Below are 23,898 nucleotides of genomic sequence, written 5' to 3'. Positions count from 1 at the left end.
ACACGGCCAGAACTTAAGTAGATTTTCTGCCTTTTAGACATGAGTTGGGATGAAAAGCAAAATGTAATAGTTCTAGATCTAAATTTTATTTTTGGCTTACAGTGATGTGAACAGTGATATGGCGGTATTCACAACTATACTGTTTTTTGTCTTAGATTGTGCGTAGGGTTTCTTTTTGGGGAGGGGCAGGTAGTTGTGTGTCACACCGCCATAACTGCACGCGGGAGGAGATACGGCTCCATGTACGAACAAACACGTCTTTATCCCAGTGACTGTATAATACCGCTATAATGTCCTGTGTATAACAAGTGTAATGTCTGGACGTCTCCTCCACGTGATGCACCAAGTGTCCACAGTTATCTGATGTGAGAAGGCAAAGTAGATAAACGTACTGCTATAACCTGGGGATCTAATAGTATATAGTGATATGGACCATGCCGGTATAACCTGGGTATATACAGTATATAATTATATATGTACAGCCGGTATAACCTGGGTATATACTGTATATAATTATATATGTACAGCCGGTATAACCTGGGTATATACTGTATATAATCATATATGTACAGCCGGTATAACCTGGGTATATACTGTATATAATTATATATGTACAGCTGGTATAACCTGGGTATATACTGTATATAATTATATATGTACAGCCGATATAACCTGGGTATCTCCTGTATATAATTATAGATGTACAGCTGGTATAACCTGGGTATCTCCTGTATAAAATTATATATGTACAGCTGGTATAACCTGGGTATCTCCTGTATATAATTATAGATGTACAGCTGGTATAACCTGGGTATATACTGTATATAATTACATATGTACAGCCGGTATAACCTGGGTATATACTGTATATAATTATATATGTACAGCCGGTATAACCTGGGTATCTCCTGTATATAATTATAGATGTACAGCTGGTATAACCTGGGTATATACTGTATATAATTATATATGTACAGCCGATATAACCTGGGTATATACTGTATATAATTATATATGTACAGCCGGTATAACCTGGGTATATACTGTATATAATTATATATGTACAGCCGGTATAACCTGGGTATCTCCTGTATATAATTATAGATGTACAGCTGGTATAACCTGGGTATATACTGTATATAATTATATATGTACAGCCGATATAACCTGGGTATATAGTGTATATAATTATATATGTACAGCCGGTATAACCTGGGTATATACTGTATATAATTATATATGTACAGCTGGTATAACCTGGGTATATACTGTATATAATTCTATATGTACAGCCGGTATAACCTGGGTATCTCCTGTATATAATTATATATGTACAGCCGGTATAACCTGGGTATATACTGTATATAATTATATATGTACAGCTGGTATAACCTAGGTATCTCCTGTATATAATTATATATGTACAGCTGGTATAACCTGGGTATATACTGTATATAATTATATATGTACAGCCGGTATAACCTGGGTATATACTGTATATAATTATATATGTACAGCCGGTATAACCTGGGTATATACTGTATATAATTATGTATGTACAGCCGGTATAACCTGGGTATATACTGTATATAATTATATATGTACAGCCGGTATAACCTGGGTATCTCCTGTATATAATTATCTATGTACAGCTGGTATAACCTGGGTATATACTGTATATAATTCTATATGTACAGCCGGTATAATCTGGGTATCTCCTGTATATAATTATATATGTACAGCCGGTATAACCTGGGTATATACTGTATATAATTATATATGTACAGCCGGTATAACCTGGGTATCTCCTGTATATAATTATCTATGTACAGCTGGTATAACCTGGGTATATACTGTATATAATTCTATATGTACAGCCGGTATAATCTGGGTATCTCCTGTATATAATTATATATGTACAGCCGGTATAACCTGGGTATCTCCTGTATATAATTATCTATGTACAGCTGGTATAACCTGGGTATATACTGTATATAATTCTATATGTACAGCCGGTATAACCTGGGTATCTCCTGTATATAATTATATATGTACAGCTGGTATAACCTGGGTATATACTGTATATAATTATATATGTACAGCCGGTATAACCTGGGTATCTCCTGTATATAATTATATATGTACAGCCGGTATAACCTGGGTATCTCCTGTATATAATTCTATATGTACAGCCGGTATACATTATACAATGTGATGAAGCTCATGTTATACCTTTCCCAGTGTTCCTATTGCTGTTCTTGGAACAGGAGGGGACACTATATACTATATAACAGGAGGATACATTATATACTACAGTATATAACACAGGAGGTCTTACAGGAAATGAGCGCGTTATCTAATTATTGTATATTATATCATTACGCTCGGGGGATCGGTATCCTCAGGCACATCGCGGCGACCACATGACTCGTGTCCTCTGATATGTATATGGGTGCACAGGGTTTACTTTTGTTCCAGTAACAGTGTAAATTGGGACGTATATTTGGTGTATTTACCTCCCTTTTCTTCCTTTCGTACCTGTTTGGATCACAGTGTGGCAATGCAGGGGTTAAACAGATAGTAGTCACATGGCAGCGGTTTGGTGGCAAGCATGTGACTGTAATAAGCCGGCACATGCTCCTCATAGCCGGGGAGACTCGTGCCCTGGAATATCGGCCTTCACATGCCCGACCTGCCGGGTCACACAGTACAATGCCCTATACATGGACCTGGTGATATGGGATGTGAGTACATTAGATTATACGGCGGATGCTGCGGATTGCACAGCCCGAGACAGGATCTACAGCACTGCCATTCAGGGCTCTGGGAAAGCTGGATGAAACTCTTGGGAGCTTTTACAGTGAGGACGGCTCAAGAATTTTCTTTACATCTAACGGAAATTGGTCCAAAAAGTTGTCAGGATAGTTATAGGATAACTAGAATTCCCCTTTAAGAATGGCTCCTCCCACTGACGGTTACAACAATGTAGCAACTACAGTCACATTCTTCTCCCTGCCATGTCACTTTCACTACACAGGGGGAGGCGGTTGTGACAACTAAGCTCCGCCCAGCAATGAAACAACCCAGCTAGAAATGAGGCATCATGGGACAGTACTAGAATTAATAAAATAATCAAATGAGGGATTGATATGTTCCAATACAATCATATCACTGGAGGGCATCTGTATAACCTATTGGACTTCCCCTTTAAGAATATTTTGGGGTTAGAATTGGGTGACTCCTCTGTACACACGGTGTAACTTCTCCTTTAAATATTTTCACTTGTGTTATTACGGAATGGCCCTCTTCGCTCAAGTCCAGGCCCGATCCTGGATTACGTCCTGTAAATAAGATTACCTTCCAAGCAAAACAAAGGCTAAAATCCCTTTAAATCTGGCTGAGTAACAACAAGCGAACAGAACGGGTCTCATTGTAATCCTGGGGATTCAGAGTAATCCTGCTGCGTGTTCACATTGAGATCAGTACTTTTAGGGAAAGTTAAAAAAAAAAAAAAAATTCAAAAATTTGGGCCGGGGTTGGGGTTTCCGTATTTGGTGACACCCCCCCCCCCCCCCCTATCAATTACCTGGCACAGACAGCAACTTTAAAGAACGCATCACCTTCAAGGTAGATTTCAATGGACATTGTGTAATGCTTCTTATTACCTGCGGGGGTGCTGTAGGGAAAATGAACACCCCTACCCAGTGCAGATCGATGCCATTGGCTAGTATTAGCTCCATAGTTAACTCTTTCCACTCCCTCCTAATTTCTTCACTGCAAGTGAAATTGCTCTTAAAGTAAAACACAAAAAAATAAAACTAAAAAATAATAATAATAATAATAATAATAATAATAAATGTCTTCGAGAAAAATGCTTCTTTCTCCACTTATCAGATTCTTTTCTTCCTCCTTCTTAAACTCTTTGCTCAATCAGTCATTGATACTCCGGTAGTACAAGCGAATATAAGAACCTTTGTAATATAACAATCAGAGAAAAATACTTCTTTCTCCACTCATCCAGCGCTTTTCCTTTCCCTCCCTCCTAAACGATTCGCTCAATCTGCAATCACTGGTGAAATTGACTTGGCCTCCAGCAATGAACTCTCAGCTCAGATACAGGTTGAGTCTAAGGCGGGGGGCTATGTGAGATGCAGATATACAGCTGCAGCTAGTAGTGAGTTTTCTATATCACCATAAAGCTTTATGCACATCAACGGCTAGAAATAATGATACACAATCGCTGCAGAATCCTTCTTAGTCTTCAGCCATATCAGATTATATGTGAAGCTGGAGAACGTATGGAAAGGCCAGTGAAAGAGTAGTAGATGTTTTGTTGCAGCAGCTAGAAGTAAGTTTTCTATCTGACCCTATAACTGTATTCACATCAATGGTTAGAAATTGTGTTATTTCTCAATCACTTGGCAATGATTGATGAATTTATCTTGGTCTCCAGAGATGAACTCTGAGCTCACGGAAGGATCAGATACAGATTAAGAGATCCTCGAAATAAGAGTTCATTAGGAGTGATCGATGTAGCCCAGCGTGAGTGTCGGTGAGACAAAGAGAGGATTCAGACACCGTATGAGAGATCACGAGAATGATAAGAGTCCGCAGACACCGCGCACCCCTAACCAGACATGCCCTATAGAAGCAGAATAGTAACCTCTTAATCTATAGCTGTATACAGGTATACGGTATACAGATGGCCTCAGCACTGAGAGGTGACTGAAGATGAATGCAGATGGATCCTTGGGTTTAAGTCTCTCCACCCAGATGGCTCAGACTGGATTCACACCTGCTTTGGCGTCTCAGTTGGAGATTCTGCCAGACCCAAACGCTTGCGCCAAATGAAAATGTTCCCATATTTTTCACCCAGTTGGCTTTAGACAGGAATGCGTGATGGTCTTCTCTTGCACCCTACAAAGCGCCACCTCACTCTCGCCCGATTTCATTTTATTTGCAGAAAGACCGATCATATATAGGCAATGAGTAAGTTTTCTATCTCACCCTACCACTCTGTTCAGATCATAGGTTAGAAACAGTATTATGCCTCCATCGGATTTGTCTTGGGCTCCGGAGAAGAACTTTCAGATCAATGATGTATCAATTTACGTATGAAGGCGATGAAGAAGGCTTGGGCTCTCAGTGGGAGAGAAGATGAGCTGCTGCAACTAATAGTAAGTTTTCTCTCTCACCCCAGAACTTTATTCACGTCAGTACTACTCAGTTGATTTCTGTACCTTGTTGCTTCACAGGGTGAGCGTTATGGAGCAGAATCTCCTATATTCTACGTGAAATTGCACCAAGTCTCCACCCACCAGCTCAGGGACAACTGGAAGCTAGAGACAGAGCCAGCCTGGGGGAAAACTGCATGAATAGGAATAGCTTATCCTGAACCACTATCCAAAATTTTAAGTATACTTTATGACTAGGGGTGTGACCTATGGTGCGATCATATGGATATACGGTGGCGATAACCAGGAGCCTACTCCAAATAAGAAGCTCAGGACGTCAATATCATATATGTAAGAAAACAGCAGCTGCACTTGTATAAGCCTCCGACCAGGGCTAATGGCCCTTTAAGGCTCAGGAGTTATAAGGACGATGTTGTGGGTGGCGATCTTTATTAAGGAGCCGGTATTAAAGATGGGGGATTTACACAGATGGAGAATTTGGGGAGGGGGATAACGTCACACAGAACACCTGCTCAGAGCAGCCCACGTTATTAGGACTCTCATCACAATGGTTATACATGGGCCGGGGCTGTCTGCTGCGGGAGAGGGCGAAAATGGGAAATGCTGAGGGGTCGGACAAATCCTCAGGGGGATTCTGGAAATATGATACGGCTTATAGTGTATATGATTTGTCTCACGTTACCTGGAATCAACACATCCGGAGACGCTAACGGTGGAAACAAGACGCTGGCCGCAGATATACCAGTCACTTATAACACCTCAGGTAAGGCCGGGCTTAGAGATAAGGATTGGAAATGCCCCATAATTTAAGTTTCATCAGGATCGTAATAGTTTGATAAAGAGGGTTGAGCGATCGGGATCAAGAAAGATCGGATCCCGATCGGTGATTGAACAAATTTCACGATCGGGATCGGCTGGAAAGTGATCGGAAATCGGATTTTGAAATCTCAGTATCGGCTCAACCCTACTGTATATATATAATATACAATTACGGTTCAGCGATCGGGAAAGATCAGATCCCGATCAGAGATCGAGCAAATTTCACGATCGCGATCGGCTAGAAAATGATTGGAAATCGGATTTTAAAATCGATCCAGAAATCTCAAGATCGGCTCAACCCCAATGAAATATTTTTTTAAAAAATTTGAAAACTTGTCAAAAATCCAAATTTAAAAAAAAAATAAAAAAAATCTAAAACTGGAATTTTTAGCATCCCAAATCAGAAATCATTTGATTGGTGGGGATTAGGGTGCTAAATATATATAAAAAGCTTTTTTTTTTTTTTTTTTTAAATATTTTTCTCAATTCCATTTTTTTTTAACTGTCTCAAAGTGGTTTTGTTTTTTTTAAATATCAATATTTTTGGAAATCTTTTATTTTGGCAGAACCATACGGTAATTTTTTCTTCATGGACTTTTTTTTTTTTTTGTTGATATTTTGCCAATAAATTTTCTAAAATATTTTAGAATTTTTTTTTTTAGATTTTAAGCTGTGTGTACACGACATAAATTACCACTAGAACCCATTTTTTCCCATAATGAATTTTACAAAAATAATTAAAAAAATAAATTACCAATACACGTAGTCAACATCCAGTAGTGTTTGTAGATGACACAATGTGGACGTGTCGGAAGGTCTGCAGACTATCACACCCCCGTTCTGTTGTTTTGTAGGTGCGGCGCTGTGTCCTGTACTCACAGCACCATCTGGTGGATCTTTTCACATTTTCGATGCTGCAGAACGTTCCTTGGGCTCCGTCGCTTTGTTTAGCTGTCAGGAAGGCTTCCAGTTAATGGGACATTATAAGCTCCGATGTCAGAAGAAAGGACATGGCCTCCAGTGGAGTCATCAGAAACCCCAATGTCAGGGTAAGGAGGTGAATCTTATCTCACCAGGTCTCTCCCAGGTCCTTCTGTATGACCGGCCGCACCGGATGTATGGAACCTTATATACAATGCTACCTGGGAAAAGGTATGCAAATGAACTCTCCTCCGGATGGGAAGAAAACCCCATCTCTAGCGCCACCTATAGGCAAGTCCGTTTCTAAGCCGTGAAACACGACTTGGGATATCAGCCAAACCAGTCAACTTCAGAAGAGATGGCCACCCATCTGTTGACCACTCTTCACAGCTTGGTCGGAGCGTTGACTTGCAATACCAGACATTATACATTGCCAGGTGTGGCGCTGTTTTCTAATCACTGATATTTTCAGTATAATGGCTCTTTTTGACTCCTATCCCATCTTCATGTGTTCTCCTTCTAGCCATCTCACTGACTGCTCAGAAAGGCTTTCGCCTGGCCGTCATCATCTCCCTGGTCAGCTGTTTTCTCATCATCACCCTATTTGTCGCCTTCACCGTCTGCTGCATCCGGGAGCGACAGCTCGGCCTACAAGAAGAGACGGCCAGCGCCCTCAGGTAAGGAACACCCAATGAATTTTACACCCCCTTGCGCCAGTTTGGACATTGATGACCTATCGTAAGGTTAGGCCATCAATGGTTAATCTTGGATGTCCCGTTAACCTCCTGCCGACCGACCACTAACTAACAGACCAACTAACTAACTATATACGTCCAGGCAGCTGCATTGTGTACATAGCCAGGGCAGGCGCCATCATGTGGCCATCTCCCGGCCTGGTGTCCGAACTGACCATCAAATAGCAACATACCAGAGGAAAAGAAGCAACGTGGCAGTTTTAGATAGTGGCGCATCCTAGTCAAGGCACCCTCACAACCAGTCGAGATATGGTGCTGTTTCAATGACAGCAGCCATATTTTTCTAATGAAGGACCACCCCTTTAAATTTTTTAAACTCTGTAGTGAATATGATTTTATTTCCTTGTTTTTTTGCAGGGGGCCAGGCGGCTGTGTGGAGACATCGGAACGACTCAGCAGTAGCGGTTACTACCCCAACCCCCTCAGAGAGTCCAGCCTCTACCCCACCCTCTCCTCCAAAGGCCCGAATGAATTTGAAAACTGCGGATTTCAAACATAGAAACAAATATTGGATGAAATTTTACGGCTTAGAACATATAACGGGCGTCCTGGTCGGGAGCTCACGGCAAGAATTTTTGTAAAAATTAAAAAAAACAAAAAAGTCATGTGTCACTTTGTAATTACAACACCCTTATAAAGTTACAAAGCCCCCTGGGATTACGAACATCTGAAGCCAAGCGAATCCCTTTAAAATTTAATTATAATACGGAATTTTTTTTGTAGTATTTTTGCCTTCACCATTAAGGCAAATCAAATTTTTTTTTCTAGCTATGTCAAAAACTCACTGAATTCAATTTCGGAATGTCTCAGAGCTCAAAGTCACTACTAGGGGGCGCCTACAAGCGGCACTGAAGGAATACACTGGTGTGATAAGTCCGGCCGTCGTCAAAAGCTTAGCGGTCCTCACGCTTCCACCAGTCCTCGAGACGGTGACCCAGAGGCTGTAGACTACGCACGGGATTTGGGGCTCTGTATCAGAAAAGGGAGCTCCGTCCCCTAATAGTAAATTATGAAATTAATCGGAAGAGTGCCCCCCAGAGTTGTACAACTATTGGGCTACAGTAATTCAATTGATGAAAATTTAGAAATTAAATTCCACTAAATTTCAAAAAGTTGCATTTGCCACGTCAAGTCCGCGTGACTTACTTTAGCTGAGCCAGGAGGGGATTAGTCACCGGGGCCAAATATTCTATAAAACTAGATCTTGGTTTGGTTATTTCGCTCCCAGAGAAGATTCATAACCTGAGCCCACAAATTTTATGGAACTTTTTGGGACACTTTTTTCCCCCAAAGTTGTAAAAGTTCACGCTCCAATTTCTACCAATTCTGTTAGTTCCATCACAGGTATTTCAAGTCTTAGCCCACTGACGACCTTACAAAGATGGTTGCCAGAATTTGGACCGTCCCTTTAAACATAACATGCTGTTAAAGGGGTTGTCCGGCTTGTAAATTTGTTTCTAAAATGGGTCAAAATTGTGTTAAAAAAAAAAAAAACCCTTAAAAACAAAAAGTGGTATCCTTCTCTCTTCTGACACTTCCTGCAAGGTCACATTTCCCTGATGGGGAAGTAGAAAACGGTTGAAAACGGTTTGAGAAAATTTACTGATTAGAACCTAATTTTACGTGGGCATTAAACCTCTAAAATAGCGAGATACTACCGGTATAAATTCTCTGTTTCTGCTTGACATATAGACTAATTTACCTAAAATAGTCATAGGGGTGGTGCCTTATTCCTGAAGGTCGTGCAGACCGATTCCAGACCCAACTTTCCAGACTTGAAAGACATCAGCATGGTCACCACCAGTCTCTGCCACATCTTCCGGATGTGTTGTTGCCTTGTACTTCTTACTCATACATAGTCAAGGTGCACTCTGATTGGCTTCATTGCACTTGCACAAGGACTACCCCACTCTGCACATCTGCAAAATTTGGCATTTGCTGGTGGTGACTCAGAGCAACTATGGGGGGTGGGGGATGGGTGTCAAACAAAACTGGATAGAAGAGTCAGAAGACTGGGCAGTGTGACTCTTCCAGATAAAGGCCCCGCCCCCATGATGAAGAATAACTACCAGACTGTACATTCTATTTTATATCATCATTGAATGCATTATATAAGGTCATCTTAAGGGCTCGTTCACACGGGCATGGATTATGGCGCTGAACCAAAGCCATAGTCCACCCCCTCACAATGGTAGTTATGTAGACATCTTCAGGCGGCCTCCGCGGCCCTCTAGAGTCGGCCCATACATTTGCGCCTGCTCCGGAGGGGGAAGCCGCGACAATCATGGCAGGCGGGTTTTGACCCAAGAGTGACGTGGCTCCCCGCATCACTCTCGGTGCCAAAATCTGCCGTACCGCCCCCCGTGTGAACTAGTCCTTATAATCCCATTTCTAATAAAGTCACGGTGGTAGCGAAGAGTCCTCAAATACCTCGACAGGTCTCCTTTAAGACCCTTCAACTGTTTTTCTGTCTGTAGCTCCTGGGTAGGCCGATGTGCCTCCATAATACGACCGTCTCTTCTACTGTCCGTAGTAGTAAGACGCAACTACAGAAATCTACAATTTCAATGGGCTCCACCAACCTCATGTCTACGAGTGAACCCAAATGTCCCACCCACTTGGAAAAATAGTCCGACCGGTCGCATTACAAGGGGGCGTACAACAGCCTGTTATGCTATTCTCCATAGAATAGGCATGGCGCCAATATTTTATTACATATAAAAAAAATTTACCCAAATTTCTGGCAATGGAGACAACATGCACGGACCTTCGAGATCGGCTCCGACGTACAAAAAGGAATTCCACAAACGCGATTTATCATCAAGTTTTCTGTTTTATTTAAGATTTTAGTTTTAATTCTGAAGACAGAGGTACATTTTCTTGGTTTAGTTTTTAGCGTCAGGTTATAACCATGTTTTAAGTCGTCATTTTTTTTTTCCCCCTCTCTTATAGACTTCTCCGCTTCCCACTTTTTTTTTCTTCTCTTCAATACTGTGGATAATATAATGCCAGAAACGTCATAAAAATTCAGAAGATGGATAAAAAAAAAAAAAGTGACCAAACAAAAAAAACTTCCTCGAAGCTGTTGGAACGCTTGAACTCCAGGGTTAAAAGATAAAAAAAAAGAAAAAAAAATTTCAAAAAGTTGGAGATTTCTTCGAGAGAAAAAATTTCTGCCTTTTCCAATTTCCTAAAAAATTCAGGTAGTGACTTCTGAAGAAGGCAGCCAATCCACTTATGTGCAAAAAGAAACACAGGTCTAGGGAAGCAGCACGTATACCGTATACTGTATATCTATATATCCATGATGACTGGATCCTTTTACGGGATTTATCCGGAGTTTTTTTTCCGCGACGAGACCAAGAGTGACTCAACAGCAGGAAGCAAATACACCAACACCTTCACAGATCTTCAAAGAACAAAGAATAAATGAAATTCATCAAGTTTGCCCCGATAAAGAGAGAATTTGCCAAAAAAAATAAAGCTGTGGATGAATTTTTTTTTTTTTGTGTAAGCTAAAAAAAAAAAAAAAAAAATTTCAGATTTTCATTAAATCGCAAAACACGCTCGTTTTTTTAAAATTTTTTCATCACGGCCTGCTGCTGCTCATGCCTTGGAAAGCACCACTGTAAATATGGCAAACGTTACGATAAGTTTATACATAGAAAACAAAAAAAAAACTGGCGACGAATCACAAAGTGTTGCCAAATTTATTTTTTTTTGCCTTAACCCCTTCAAACGCCAGAGGGGTCCTAAAATATATATTTATTTATATTATTTTTTTTTTTGTAAATCCAGCCCCCCCCTTTGGTCCTGAAGAAAATAAAGCGTGAAATGGTACGTTCCATCGAAAGCTACTGAATTACAAAAAATTCGAACCAAAAAAAAAAAAAAAAAAAAAAAGAATTTATTCAATTTTTTTTGGTGCTTTCCCGCCCAAATTTTTTTAATTATTGATCACGTTAGGTCTCTATTTCTCATCCCTAATTTTATTATGATTATTTTTGCTACTCGCTAGCTAAAATCTCGGCGCTGTTAAATCACATTTTTTTTTTTTTTTTTTATAAAGCTTTAATTTTTTTTAGAAAAAAAAATTCTCATGCAGCAGACCAATGATCGCTCGATTTGCAATTTTTCATCAGATTTTCGTTTTTTTTTTTTTTTCTCTCTCATCTCTCTCTTTAGTGGTTCAGGAAACTTGTTGGTGGCTTTTTGGATGTAAAGAAAACTAGTCACTTCATCAAATGAACTTCAGCACTGCAACAAATGGCGGAATCTCGGAACGTTGGATGGTCATTTTTGTGAATGCTTAAGGAGGGTCGGTGGAGCCCCCCCTGAAAAACCAAGATTCTTGAGAAATCTGGAGAAGGATTGTATGAGAAGGAAAACACTGAGGGTTTGATTTTGACATTTGAAATCAGGTGGGGGAAAAGGGGGGTAAAGAATTCCCCCAAAATTTCTAAACTGTCCCTTTGCATTTTCAATGGCGGTCCAGGGCGGAGCTCTGTAGTAGATCTGTGGGGGTTTTGGTGGGGGGTCTGAAGGCTGTCTGAAAGCCTGGGGGTGGGGAGTGGAAACTGGCAGGGTTTGTCGGGGGAGGGTATGGGCTCCAATTTGCTCTGTGTAGGGGTATCTGTGTGCTGAAAAGATTGTTGTGGGGGTGGTGGGGAGGTATAGTGCTGCTGGGGCCGTCCATCTCTGTCAGGGCTTGAAGTGATTTTAACCAGTGTGGTGGATTGTCATCTTGCAGAGGTTCTAACCCATTTCCAGTGGATGATGGGATACCTATTGAAAGAAACAAAAAACATTTTAAAAAAATTTAGAAAATAAAAATGGATTCCCAAACAATTTTACAAAATCATGCAGTAATTGTTGAATTTTTTTGGAACAGTAACCAGGACCCATATAAAAAGTAAAGTATAAAATATCAACAATACAGGAAAAAAATATTTTTTTTAAAAAATATAGTATACATATTCAAACTACAGTAAAAATTTTTTTTTTTAAATATACAATCTATAATACAAATAAAAAATTAAAATATATAGAATACATTTTTTTTTAAGGTTAAAAATAGTCACTACTGTACAACAAAATAGTGTTAGAATACAAAAATATATTCAATCCAGAAAAATATTGATGAGGCAAAAAAAAAAAATACACCAAAATTAACCAGAAAATGAAGTATACAAATCTAAAATAAATTATATATTTTTAATTTTCTGAGTTGTAACCTGCAATACATGTTAGTGAATATTTTACTATATCAAATTTTCCTTAATATTAAATATGCTTAAAGGGGTTGTCCAGAAAAAAATGGACATTAAAGGGATTCTACCATTGAAATGAATTTTTTTTGGCGATCACAAGTCGGAATAGCCTTTAGAAAGGATATTCGTCTCTTACCTTTAGACATGGTCTCTGCTGCGCCGTTCCTTAGAAATATCGTTTTTTTTTACCAGTATGCAAATGAGTTCTCTTGCAGTGATGGGGGCGGCCCCAGTGCTGAAAATGCGATGGGGCGTCCCCACTGCTGCTCGAAAACATGCTCCAGCAACGCCTCTATCTTCGGCTGGATCCTCCCCTTCTTTCTGCGTCGCCTCCGACGCCTGCGCAGTTGTCTCTGCCAGTGAGACACTAGTAGAGCCGAGTGCGAATGCTGACTGCCATTTTTGGGAGGCCGCTCTTGCCCTTGTAGTTCAATACAGGAGCGGCCTCCCAAAAATGGCCGCCGGCATTTGCACTCGGCTCTACTAGTGTCTCACTGGCAGAGCCAACTGCACAGGCGTCGGAGGCGATGCAGAAAGAAGGGGAGGATCTAGTCGAAGATAGAGGCGTCGCTGGAGTGTGTTGTCAAGCAGCAGTGGGGACGCCCCCATTGCATTTTCAGTGCTGGGGCCCGCCCCTATCGCTGTGAGAGAACTAATTTGCATACCGGTAAAAACCGGTATTTCTAAGGAACAGCGCAGCAGAGACCACGTCTAAAGGTAAGAGACAAGTAGCCTTTCTAAAGGCTATTCCGATGTGTGATTGCCAAAAAAATTCATATCAATGGTAGAATCCCTTTAAATTTAATCTTTAAAATAGGCCAGAGGTAGTAACCCCCCCCCAAAAAAACAACAAAAAACACTATAACTTTCCCAGATGCTACGATGACTGCTGAGGCCTATCAGCGGCCTCAGCAAAGGGCACAAGGAGTCACTACCTGTGACATGACAAGTCTCTTCCTGAAGCCACTGAATGGCCTCAGCGGTCAGGTGACTGCTAAAACCAATCAGCGGCTTCAGTGGAAGGATCAGTGACGTCACAGGCGGAAGCGGTTTCATTTTGAGAAGACGTCGGAACAGCAGGACCAGACAGCGCTAGGTGGACACCGGAGCACCAGGGACAGGCGAGTATGATATTTTTTTTCCACCTCCCCCTGATCTATATAAAAATTATCAACTGGCCTGGACAACCAATTTTCACACGGGTTGTACCAAGTACCGATACTTACAAATAATAATAAAGGATCCTGATCAGCTGTAAAGTGCCCTCTACATATGAACATTGGACTACTACAGTACATGGGGTGCAGAGGTCGGCCTTGTGTTTTTGGCTTTTTAACATCCTTTGTTGGAAGAAAAACACAAGAACCAAAACTAAGAAGATGGCGGCCAGAGTAAAGAAGATGAAAGTGGAAGATCTCAACCATAAAGTTTGTTGGGTGAAGGTTAAAGAACATCTGCTTTAGTCACCATCACTAATAAGGTGGACCTCTGCTTCCGAAAACTGGACAAGAGACATTTCTCTACTGGAGATTTTTTTTTGCGCATGAACCATTCTTTCCGAGAGAGATCTCACTCCATGACTGATCGACCTACTTGGGTCTGACTTGTCCGGCCACCTTAAATGACCTGATGAAGACTATGGCTATATCCACAAGACGTACCATATAGGTGAATCCCACCTCTGACACCTCTCTTAAAAATCGGGTCAATCTCTTGATCGAAGTGAAGGAGGATATGGAGGCGCATGCGCAATCTAGGCTTCTGATGGATATAGCCATAAAGGGCTAGAGGAGAACACCCCTTTAATGAGTATTCCAGTCTATAACCTTTAAGCAATATTTACATAAATTGGAGACAAAAAGTACCTAGATATTAAACCAAAAAAAATTTTTTTTTCCAGAAATTTGGGAGCAAAAGTGTGCGATAGATTAGACCATTCCCCAAAAAGCTGGAACCTGGAAAACCAATTGTTCTGGATTATTTTTCCCAACCACATATGGTCCTGTCGCACCACCGTCTGGGTCAGTTTTCAGGATATGGGGCACGGAACACCCAAAAAGTCACTTTTCAAATTGGAGTAACAACTTTGAAGACTGGGCGAATTTTGGATTCGCTGTTAAGATTAGTTGAGTAAATTGGAAGGAATGGTTTTGGTCACGCCCCTTTAATCAAATTCATTAAACTTAACTTTTTATGTAAATGAAGCTTAAAGGGGCGTTCCGCTTCTTATATTTACAACATACGGTATACTTAACTGTCCATGGAGTTGAGGATTCAGTGGAGAGTCTCTATTCGGGTCCCTGGTCTTATTGTCCTTTGGACCACCAAGACCAGGGACCCGATATACTCTCCGCTGGGTACCCAGTACAACGGACAGGCGAGTATAGAACGTAAAGGCTCGGTATGCTACCCCTTTGGTCACTGCATACGTGAGTTGAACTTCTGCCCAATAGATTTGCATTTTGAGGGGTACTGTTTTTTATTGAGGAGATCAATCTTACGTGCAATGCTCCCTGGGAAAAAAGTATGCAAATCAACTCTACTCCAGAAAGAAAACGGTCTCTCTACTGCCACCTGTATGGCGCCAACATGTAAGTACATGTCCAACCCATTAAAGAGCCTGAAACATGACTAAGGATAACCAGCTCTATAATTGGACAGACACTATAGGTGGCGCTATATAGACCGTTTTCTTTCTGGAGCAGACTTGTCATTTTAACACAAACCATAAATTGAGACCATGTAAGGAACCTTTAAACCAAGATATAAACAATTTTTTAGGAAGACTAAACCACTTGCCAGCAATTTTTTTTTTCTCCAAAAACAGACAAAATTTCTTTACAAAAATATATTAAAAAATAAAATCCATACAAACAATTCTTTCATCCTACTGAACAAATGTGGAGTATGGTTTGAAAGTTCAAATAATTTTGCCCACACCCCACTTTTTTTTTTTTTAATTTTCTTTAGAAATTTTATTGTGTTCGTGATTTTTAAAAAAAAAAATTCAAAAAAATTTCAAAAACAAAAGCACATAGCATTTTTTTTTTTTTTTTGCTGTGTAGGACGTTCCATACCAAACAAATACAGCCAAACCCCAGATTTCCGCTGCTTCCGGCAACCAATCATTGGTACTTTCATGAATACAACACACAGCGGGCCGTGGACGCCGATCATATGGCCGTTATGCCCTCGACCGGGAAGTTTGGATGAGATGTCAATGAAGGAGGAAGAAACGGTTACCTGTGATTATGGCGGGATCCATCCAGCTGGTCGGGCAGTCCCAGTTCAGGCTGTTAGTTGTGGCATTGTTGGACGTTGGTGCACTGTGGGTGGCGTTTGAAGGGGAAGAAGCATTGGGCAGCCCACCAAAGTTGATGTTTATGTTGGGCAGAAGTGCCCTTAGCCCGTCCTGCCATTCCTTCATATTTATACTCTCTACTGAATTGCTGTGGTCTGGGAGATTTATTCAAAAGAAAAAAAATAAAATAAACATAAAAATATAAAAAAAATTTATGTTAGAATTTTTTGATTAAGGGTAAGTAATTTTTTTTATTTTAAATAATTTTTTAAAATTTGAATTTAAAATCCAAAAAAATTCTTAAAATCAGCTTGGTTTTATTCGTATTAAAAGGGGAAAGCAAAATCAGCCGCCTACATAGCTTTAGTAACCCTTCCACTCACAGCAGAAAAACAAATGAGAAAATATATTTAAAAAATGATAAAATTTTAAGAAATTCAAATTAACCAAATATGCCAATTCAAAAAAATTTTTTAAAGAAATTTAAATTAACCAAATATACCAATTCCAAAGAAAAATTTAAGATTTAAATTAACCAAAAATGCCAATTCAAAAAAAAAAAAAAAAAATTAAGTAAAATTCACCTTAGATTAAGGGCGATTCGTTTGATTTTCTTATTTAATATTGGCAATGCTTAAAAAAATCTATATATATATATTAGCATTTTAACAAATATAATTTTTTGTACCATATTTAGACAGCCCACCAAGAAAATTAACCTATTAAAAATATTTGCAAATTTTTGTATTTTTTGTTATTTTCAAAATTTATCTTTTTTTTTTTGGCAACACAATTAAATAAAATAGAAAAAAAAATTTCTGGCTTAAGTAATTGTGCGTTAGATATAGGCATACTCCACATTTATTCCAAAATTCATTCTCAGTCTCTAGAGTTTTTTGTAATGTACATTTCACCTTCGACAAACATTACGCATGGCGGCACTTTTTCAATAGTCAATTCTTTGTATTACTTTAATAATCCCCCTCCCCTGAATTATAAACAGGAACACATTGAATGGCCACTTTATTAGAGCCGCCGGCCCGTTGACCACCGTATGGACATTAGACATGCGCCCCTGGGGTGCAGCAAAAAAAATTCTGTGACAAGTCTTGTGGATCAGTAAGGCCTCGTTCTCACTGGGCGGATTATGACATGGATTCGGCGCCAAAATCCGCCCCCTCTTGCCCTGTGTGAATGGGGCCTTTCAGTGTGAATCCAGTGATCGGAGTGACTTAGAGCAAGGCCTGGTCATTGGTGCTAGATTAGCAGGGGTCAGGTTACCATACACTATCTCTTTGTGACTCATGTTATTGTCTGTAAGCTTCCAATACTTAAGTATCCTTTGGGGAAGAGAAGATTCCGGCAAGAAGAGGACAATAATACAAATATTCTGAATAACCTCACAGCAATTGGGTCATAGTAAGAGCCCTTACAACTTAACACTATGTTCCATCCAATGGGAATGATGCCATTACGGCATCTCTTCCAATCAAAACTGCCGTACCATAGGAAACTTCCATATATTAAATCCGTATAGATCACTCTAACGAGACAAAGATTATTTGCACCAGATGCGGTGGTGTGGACAGTACACTGAGAATGGTGTGACCAAGGAAAGAGGATCCAGTGGAACCAAACAACTCGTGGATGAAAGGATTAGAGGAGGGTGTCAGGAATCATAGTGATGGACAAGCGGAGAACAATCAAGTAAACCACAGCCGGATACAACATCGGTGCTCAAATAGCATGGCCGAACACACAACTCGCAAAAACAGAAGACCAGTGCGAGCGCCATTACTTACTGGAGACCAAAAATTTGGAATTAGCAGCATAAACCAATGAATCCTCCCTATTAGGTGTGTACAGTTTAGGTTGGTAGACGTGGGGAATGTTTTCTTGTTGCACCCTGGGAATGGTAGCTGTCCATGCCATGAGAAAGTGAAGCAGTTCCGAATACTAAATGAGGTCCAAGTTGTTATTAGATGGGGGGGGGGGGGGTCTCTAATAAAGTGGCCACACAGTAAGTAGATATAAACATTACAAAAAAGTTAAAAAATAAAAAAATTACAAAATGTAAATATTTTCAATGACAATACAACATAACGCTAGACAGGGGAAGATTTACTCAGAATATTCAGACAGCGACAGATGCGGCAAATTTATTGCACCGGATAAAAAATTTCACCCATGTTTAGAATTTTTTTTTCCCCATTTTTATAACACCCGCTGGTTGACTTACTTTGTGGCAATGTTGGAGCACGCTCCTTCATGCTAGACCACTCCCACTTTTCTACTAAGCCACACCCTTGTCGAAGTGGTACAAGATGTGTAGTCTCTGTTTTTGGGCCAAATTGTCAAATTTGTCTCAGTAAATCTTCCTCCAGTGTTGAAAAATTCAAAAACTCATAAAAACGTACCCAAATAAGATGTTGTTTTTACCCCAGGATCCTCCACCCCCAATCTAGTACTATAAAAAGATCCGTCTCCTGGTCCTCTTCACTGCATGACCACAATAAAGACATTCCCCACCCCAATGGGGGAGGAGCATGAGGTCATTGGGACTGAGACAGCCAATACGGCCTCACTTCATTCAAGCTCCGCCTCATATGGTTGTGCCGTAAAGAGGACCAGGAGACAACGGTTTCAGTCAGGTCCGCCCCCTTTTCCTGAAGGCTATCCAGATTTTTTTTGGCTCTCTCCTGATTACTATAAAAACCCATCAAGACGCTCCATTCAAGTCAAGGTGTTTTCCGCCTGCCCATACACACATGTTCTGTTGAGCATGCATGCGTTTCGATGGGGAGGGGGATTAAGTACCTGCCAGACACCTGTGGTGGAGAGTGTTCTACCACAAGGACAAAAGAATCAGGCATGACGAAATCGATCAAGACTGATTTGTCACGGAAGGTTGGGATCCACAGATAATCTTCCAACGTTGGTGGCCATAGTGGTATAGTGCAAGGGCTGAGGGGTATTATATGACACACATATGCTATATATTACCGCCACGTCTGACCATGTACTCGGCACACCCCACAGATCAGTCCCACCTCACATTTCGCACACCCGGCCTCTTAGGTTGGGTTGATGGACCACTTGGACCAAGCATGATGCCACCAGACAATGACCAGGTCTGATCCGAACACCAATGACTCTTCACTCCAGAGAATAACCGAGCCCATCAGGACCTTGTGAACCCACGTGATCACCGACCCCAGGGCCAGATCTTGGACTCTAAAGATCACTGTCTACGACCGAGACAATGCCGTATAGTATCCTGTGCTCTCGGGAAGTTGCCATCTACAAAAACCTTATTGTATGTGGTTTGTAAAAGGTCACCAGAACGTAGGAAGAAGTTATTCTCAGACCCTCATAGGTCACAGCGCACAAAGGCCCAGACAAAGTAAACGACAAGCTTTGTACCTTCTAAGGAAGTCGTCTAAACTCTGCCTCGGCCATAAGTAAAAGCAATGTCCAGCTTTCGTGAGCAGTTTAATGATGAAAAAATGAAGCAAGCCTTAAGAAAGTCTATTCTTCTCCTACCTTTAGAGGTCTTCTCCGTTCCACCGTTCGGGAGAAATCCGTGTTTTCTTCCGGTATGCAAATGAGTTCTCTCGCAGCACTGGGGGCGGTCCTCAGCACTCAAACAGCACTGGAGGCGTCCCCAATGCTGAGAGAGAACTCTCCAGTGATGCATCTATCTTCTTCTGGAACGTTCTCACACTTCTTCTATCATGGGTTTCAATCTTCAGGGCCTTAGGCCGAGCGGACTGCGCATGCCCGGGCCACAAGCAAATGGCCGCTTACACCAGCTTACTGTGTAAGCGGCCACAAGAAAATGGCCATTTTCTTGCGGCTCGGGCATGCACAGTCGGCAATGCCCAAGGCCTAGAAGATTGTAACCCAGGACGGAAGAAGACACAAAGAGAGGGCATTGCAGAAGATGATTGAGGCATCGTTGGAGATTTCTCTTGCAGCATTGGGGCCCGCCCCCAGTGCTGTGAGAGAACTCATTTGCATACCGAAGAAAACCCGTATTTCTACCGAACGGTGGCGCGGAGAAGACATCTAAAGGTAGGAGAAGAATAGGCTTTCTTAAGGCTATTCCTACGTGTTAGTCAGAAAAAAAAGGAACCCAAAGTCTTTTTTAAGAGTATGCATCGGAAAAATAAAGAAAAATTTGGTATGTGATTTTGTATAAGATAGGCCTTCAAAAAAAAACAAAAAAACCTCTGCGTACACCCCATGGACGGCAACCAAAGGACCAACCTGACCTGTCAATTACCCATTTGGGACTTTAAGAACCACATCAGTAGTTTTCGGAGAAGTGTATACAACCAAGACATAAGTACGAAACACTTGAAAACCTATAACAAACTTTTAAACCATGGTGGAGGGCTAAAGGCCTGTGTCGTGCCCAAGGGCATTGCCAAACCCAGTAATAACGATCACAATGAAGTGTCAAGATCCCAAAGACTTAGGTGCAACCTACCTGAAATGGGAATCCCTCCTAGGCCCGTGTTGTGTGGAGAAGGGTGACTCAAGTCCATGAAATTACTGTTGGATGTTGGGTTTGCCGTGTGGTTCAAGTGCATGATGTTATTGCGTGGAAAGGCCATCCACGGATACCGTGCAGCCTGGCCCGGGAAACTGAACGAGTTATAAACCGCTCTGTGTTGAAAGGGTGGGAACCGCTGTGGCAAGACGGGAAAGGTGCTAGAGATAGAGTTGGCATTGGTGACGGCGGTCGGGTGGAGGAAGCCAGAGCCTGGCCCTTTGGCAGTAGTGTGAGGAGAAGGGTTCTGAAGTGACGTGGGGGATAACGCAGGCTGGTCTTGGACAGAAAGTTCTTTCTCGATCAAGTCTGCTAAGGCTTTGCGGGTGATATCAAAGGGATCGAAACCTAGGTCGTCCTCTTGCTGCTTAGAAGAGCCAAAGCCAAACGCCGCTTGCCAGTCCGTAGATGAGGAGACCGGGATTGTTTCTGGGCAAAGGAAAGAGAACACACGTGAATGTGACACCGTTTCACAAACGTAACGACAGATCACTATAGACTTCTCTAGGGCTGAAGACACACTTGTAGTGAATTTACTTCTATTACTCCTTTGTTTGCCAAATGATAAATTAACCAATTTACCCCAATAGTCTCCCTTAAAAAAAAAAAAAATTTCCTAACACTTTGCTGCTGTAGAGTCTGTGCAACTCCTTCAACTAGCTGGCTGTGCTGCTGAATCTGGTGCAACTCCTTCAACTAGCCGGCTGTGCTGCTGAATCTGGTGCAACTCCTTCAACTAGCTGGCTGTGCTGCTGAATCTGGTGCAACTCCTTCAACTAGCTGGCTGTGCTGCTGAATCTGGTGCAACTCCTTCAACTAGCCGGCTGTGCTGCTGAATCTGGTGCAACTCCTTCAACTAGCTGGCTGTGCTGCTGAATCTGGCACAGATCTGACAGCACGCCACTTCTGGTTTAGACATTCTCTCTTCTCTGTGTGTCAGATATTAAAGTAAGGGGAGGAGGTTGTATAAAAGGAGATCAAAGAATAAAGGGAAGGGACCTGCATCCAAGTTATCAGGGAAGGCAGATCACAGATAGGGAAGAAAGCACAAAGAAGGCAGGAAGGTCAAACACAGACTGTGTAGAAGTGTAGAGAGGAAGGAGAGCACACACCTCAAACTAAATCTCATACACACTCCTTAGCTTTAGAGTCTGTCAGTACAAGAGAGGACAGAGGCCCAATGAGCTGTAGGAGGAGAAACCAGTCCATAAATGAACCTGTGCAGATGCATGAGAGTTAGTGAAGGCTGTACTACTGGGAGGAGAGCACACGACAGACTATTCAGAGAGATGGAGGGGGAAATCACAAACTCCCCAGCATCAGTGTTAGCACAGGAGAGATCCCGCCGCTGTAGGAAGAAATAATTGCAGGGTGTACATTATGGAGTTAGCAGAGGCAGCGGCATTTTGGACACATCAACACACGCAGCATGTATTAATGGGAAGGACAGGTCCACGTGTAAGTAGTCAAACTAGAGGCAGATTGTAAATTGTTCATCATATCATTTTGGTGTTGTGGATTCTGTGTAAATCCTTCCCCTAGCTGGCTGTGCTGCTGAAGTTAAAATCTTACTGCCCTCATTGAGACGTTCTCGATTTCTCCTTTCTCTTAGGAATGAAGATTGCAGCCGTAAACTTGGTGCATTTTTTTTTTTACTGCCTAACCTATGTAAAAATCATTTCTCCAAAGTCACCAAGAATCCCCCCACACCCCCAATGTCTACAAGGGTGGATTGCTGGGGTGCTTTGTCTTATCTGGGAGATACATTACACAGCCCTGCCCCCGAGTCACTGGAGGTCAGTGTTTTCAATGAACCAGAACTCCATGTTCTTAATGTCCTCCTATGGAACTCAGAAAGAGACTCTCAAAGAAAAGCATTGATAGTCTTTCTCGGTGCACCAGAACTCAGACTGTGACCTCCACTGGACCATGAAAGGAAAGAGATGATTTAAGTACCTGATGTGAAAAGACTTTGAGGTTCTGGAGCTGTGGGCCATTCACTGGATGTCTGTGGAGAACTGGGAAACGTAGGGAGACCACTGGGGATGGGGTTGGGGTGCCTGAAGTTGTCCGAGAACAGAGATTGTGATTCCGTCATGGCGTCCTCGAAAGGAGACCTCGCGCTGTGATTGGCTGAACTGATGGGGACAGTAGGGTTGGGTTTTGATAAACCTGGAGGAGGTGATGGGGTGTCGCTAGGTAATATCTGTGGAGAGAAAAATAAAAAAAGATGTAAAAGCCAAAACATATTTATATGGTCACGCTTGTACCCTATTGTTCGATTCATGTCTAAGGGACTGACGGACACAGCGTGGGACCAGGGTGGACATCCCGGGCTGTCCATGTACCAAATGGCAACCAAGTTTCAAAGGGAGGGTGATGGGTACGCATTAGACCCCTATGTACCCCCATATAATCTCTGAGGCATGAAGACTTCTTCAGGTTCCATATTACAGATACCCTTGTGTGCGAGTCCAAACTATAGGGACTCCTCTATTCCACCTCCTTACACGAGACATCCGGTACCGCAAGGGTCAACAGCTTAATCATTAGGCCGATGAGTCTCGACTTCATGCCCATTGATCACCTGGCCATACTGCCAATGAATGGCTGAGCTGCAATACCAAGCACAGCCACTACACAACCTATGGCGCTGTGCTTGGTTAACAGTAAAGAGGTCACAGCAACCCCTGACAACTCCCTTAAGTGCAACGGTTGCTCCATCTCAACTGGAACCTTAACGTTTCGTGCGACCACTGACAACTTTGTCACGACCCGAGGTGTGGAGATACGGTAGGAACATTTTTGGTCCTTTCACTCACCTGTTGCAAGTTATCGCCGTTCCCTATACTCAATGACTCTGGTGATTTGTCGACAGAACTGAAAAAGGAAAAACGATGCGGTTAGAACTGACGGGCCAAGATGGCGGCAAATAATCCTGCGTCACATCCGGGGGGCGCAAAAATCCATCCTGTCGGGACGTAATAGACACAGTAGACAAGGAGGAATATTCCTGAAATATAATGTCATTCTCCATTCACACCTACAATCCAGCTGGTCACATGTCTGACAGTGGGGCGGG

General features: G+C 41.8%; 2 protein-coding genes across 7 annotated transcripts in view; one reads left to right on the top strand and one right to left on the bottom strand.

Annotated features, from left to right (window-relative positions):
* The first annotated feature begins 5,713 nt into the window (after window positions 1-5,713).
* LOC142204607 (sushi domain-containing protein 3-like) lies at window positions 5,714-8,189 on the top strand. The gene is made up of 4 exons (XM_075275920.1): window positions 5,714-5,958; window positions 6,869-7,063; window positions 7,459-7,612; window positions 8,048-8,189. Exons 1-4 carry the CDS (start codon window positions 5,796-5,798, stop codon window positions 8,187-8,189), a joined length of 654 nt encoding a protein of 217 aa, XP_075132021.1. The 5' UTR covers window positions 5,714-5,795.
* Window positions 8,190-10,503: 2,314 nt separating this feature from the next.
* CNOT4 (CCR4-NOT transcription complex subunit 4) overlaps window positions 10,504-23,898 on the bottom strand; it is a 39,559-nt gene continuing 26,164 nt past the window's right edge. For 3 of the 6 annotated variants that reach the window (XM_075275251.1, XM_075275253.1, XM_075275254.1), the window contains 5 exons: window positions 23,639-23,696; window positions 22,773-23,022; window positions 20,754-21,245; window positions 16,204-16,416; window positions 10,504-12,475 (listed from right to left, as the gene is read on the bottom strand). In XM_075275251.1, coding sequence (XP_075131352.1) covers window positions 12,171-12,475; window positions 16,204-16,416; window positions 20,754-21,245; window positions 22,773-23,022; window positions 23,639-23,696 — 1,318 coding nt within the window. In that variant the 3' untranslated portion in view covers window positions 10,504-12,170. The remainder of the gene's footprint in view (window positions 12,476-16,203; window positions 16,417-20,753; window positions 21,246-22,772; window positions 23,023-23,638; window positions 23,697-23,898) is intronic. The other 3 variants (XM_075275252.1, XM_075275255.1, XM_075275256.1) reach the window with 1 other exon arrangement.

Source organism: Leptodactylus fuscus, chromosome 5 (genome assembly GCF_031893055.1).
Source record: "Leptodactylus fuscus isolate aLepFus1 chromosome 5, aLepFus1.hap2, whole genome shotgun sequence".
NCBI classification, from domain to species: Eukaryota; Metazoa; Chordata; class Amphibia; order Anura; family Leptodactylidae; genus Leptodactylus; species Leptodactylus fuscus.
This window is presented reverse-complemented; position numbering and strand designations above follow the sequence as displayed.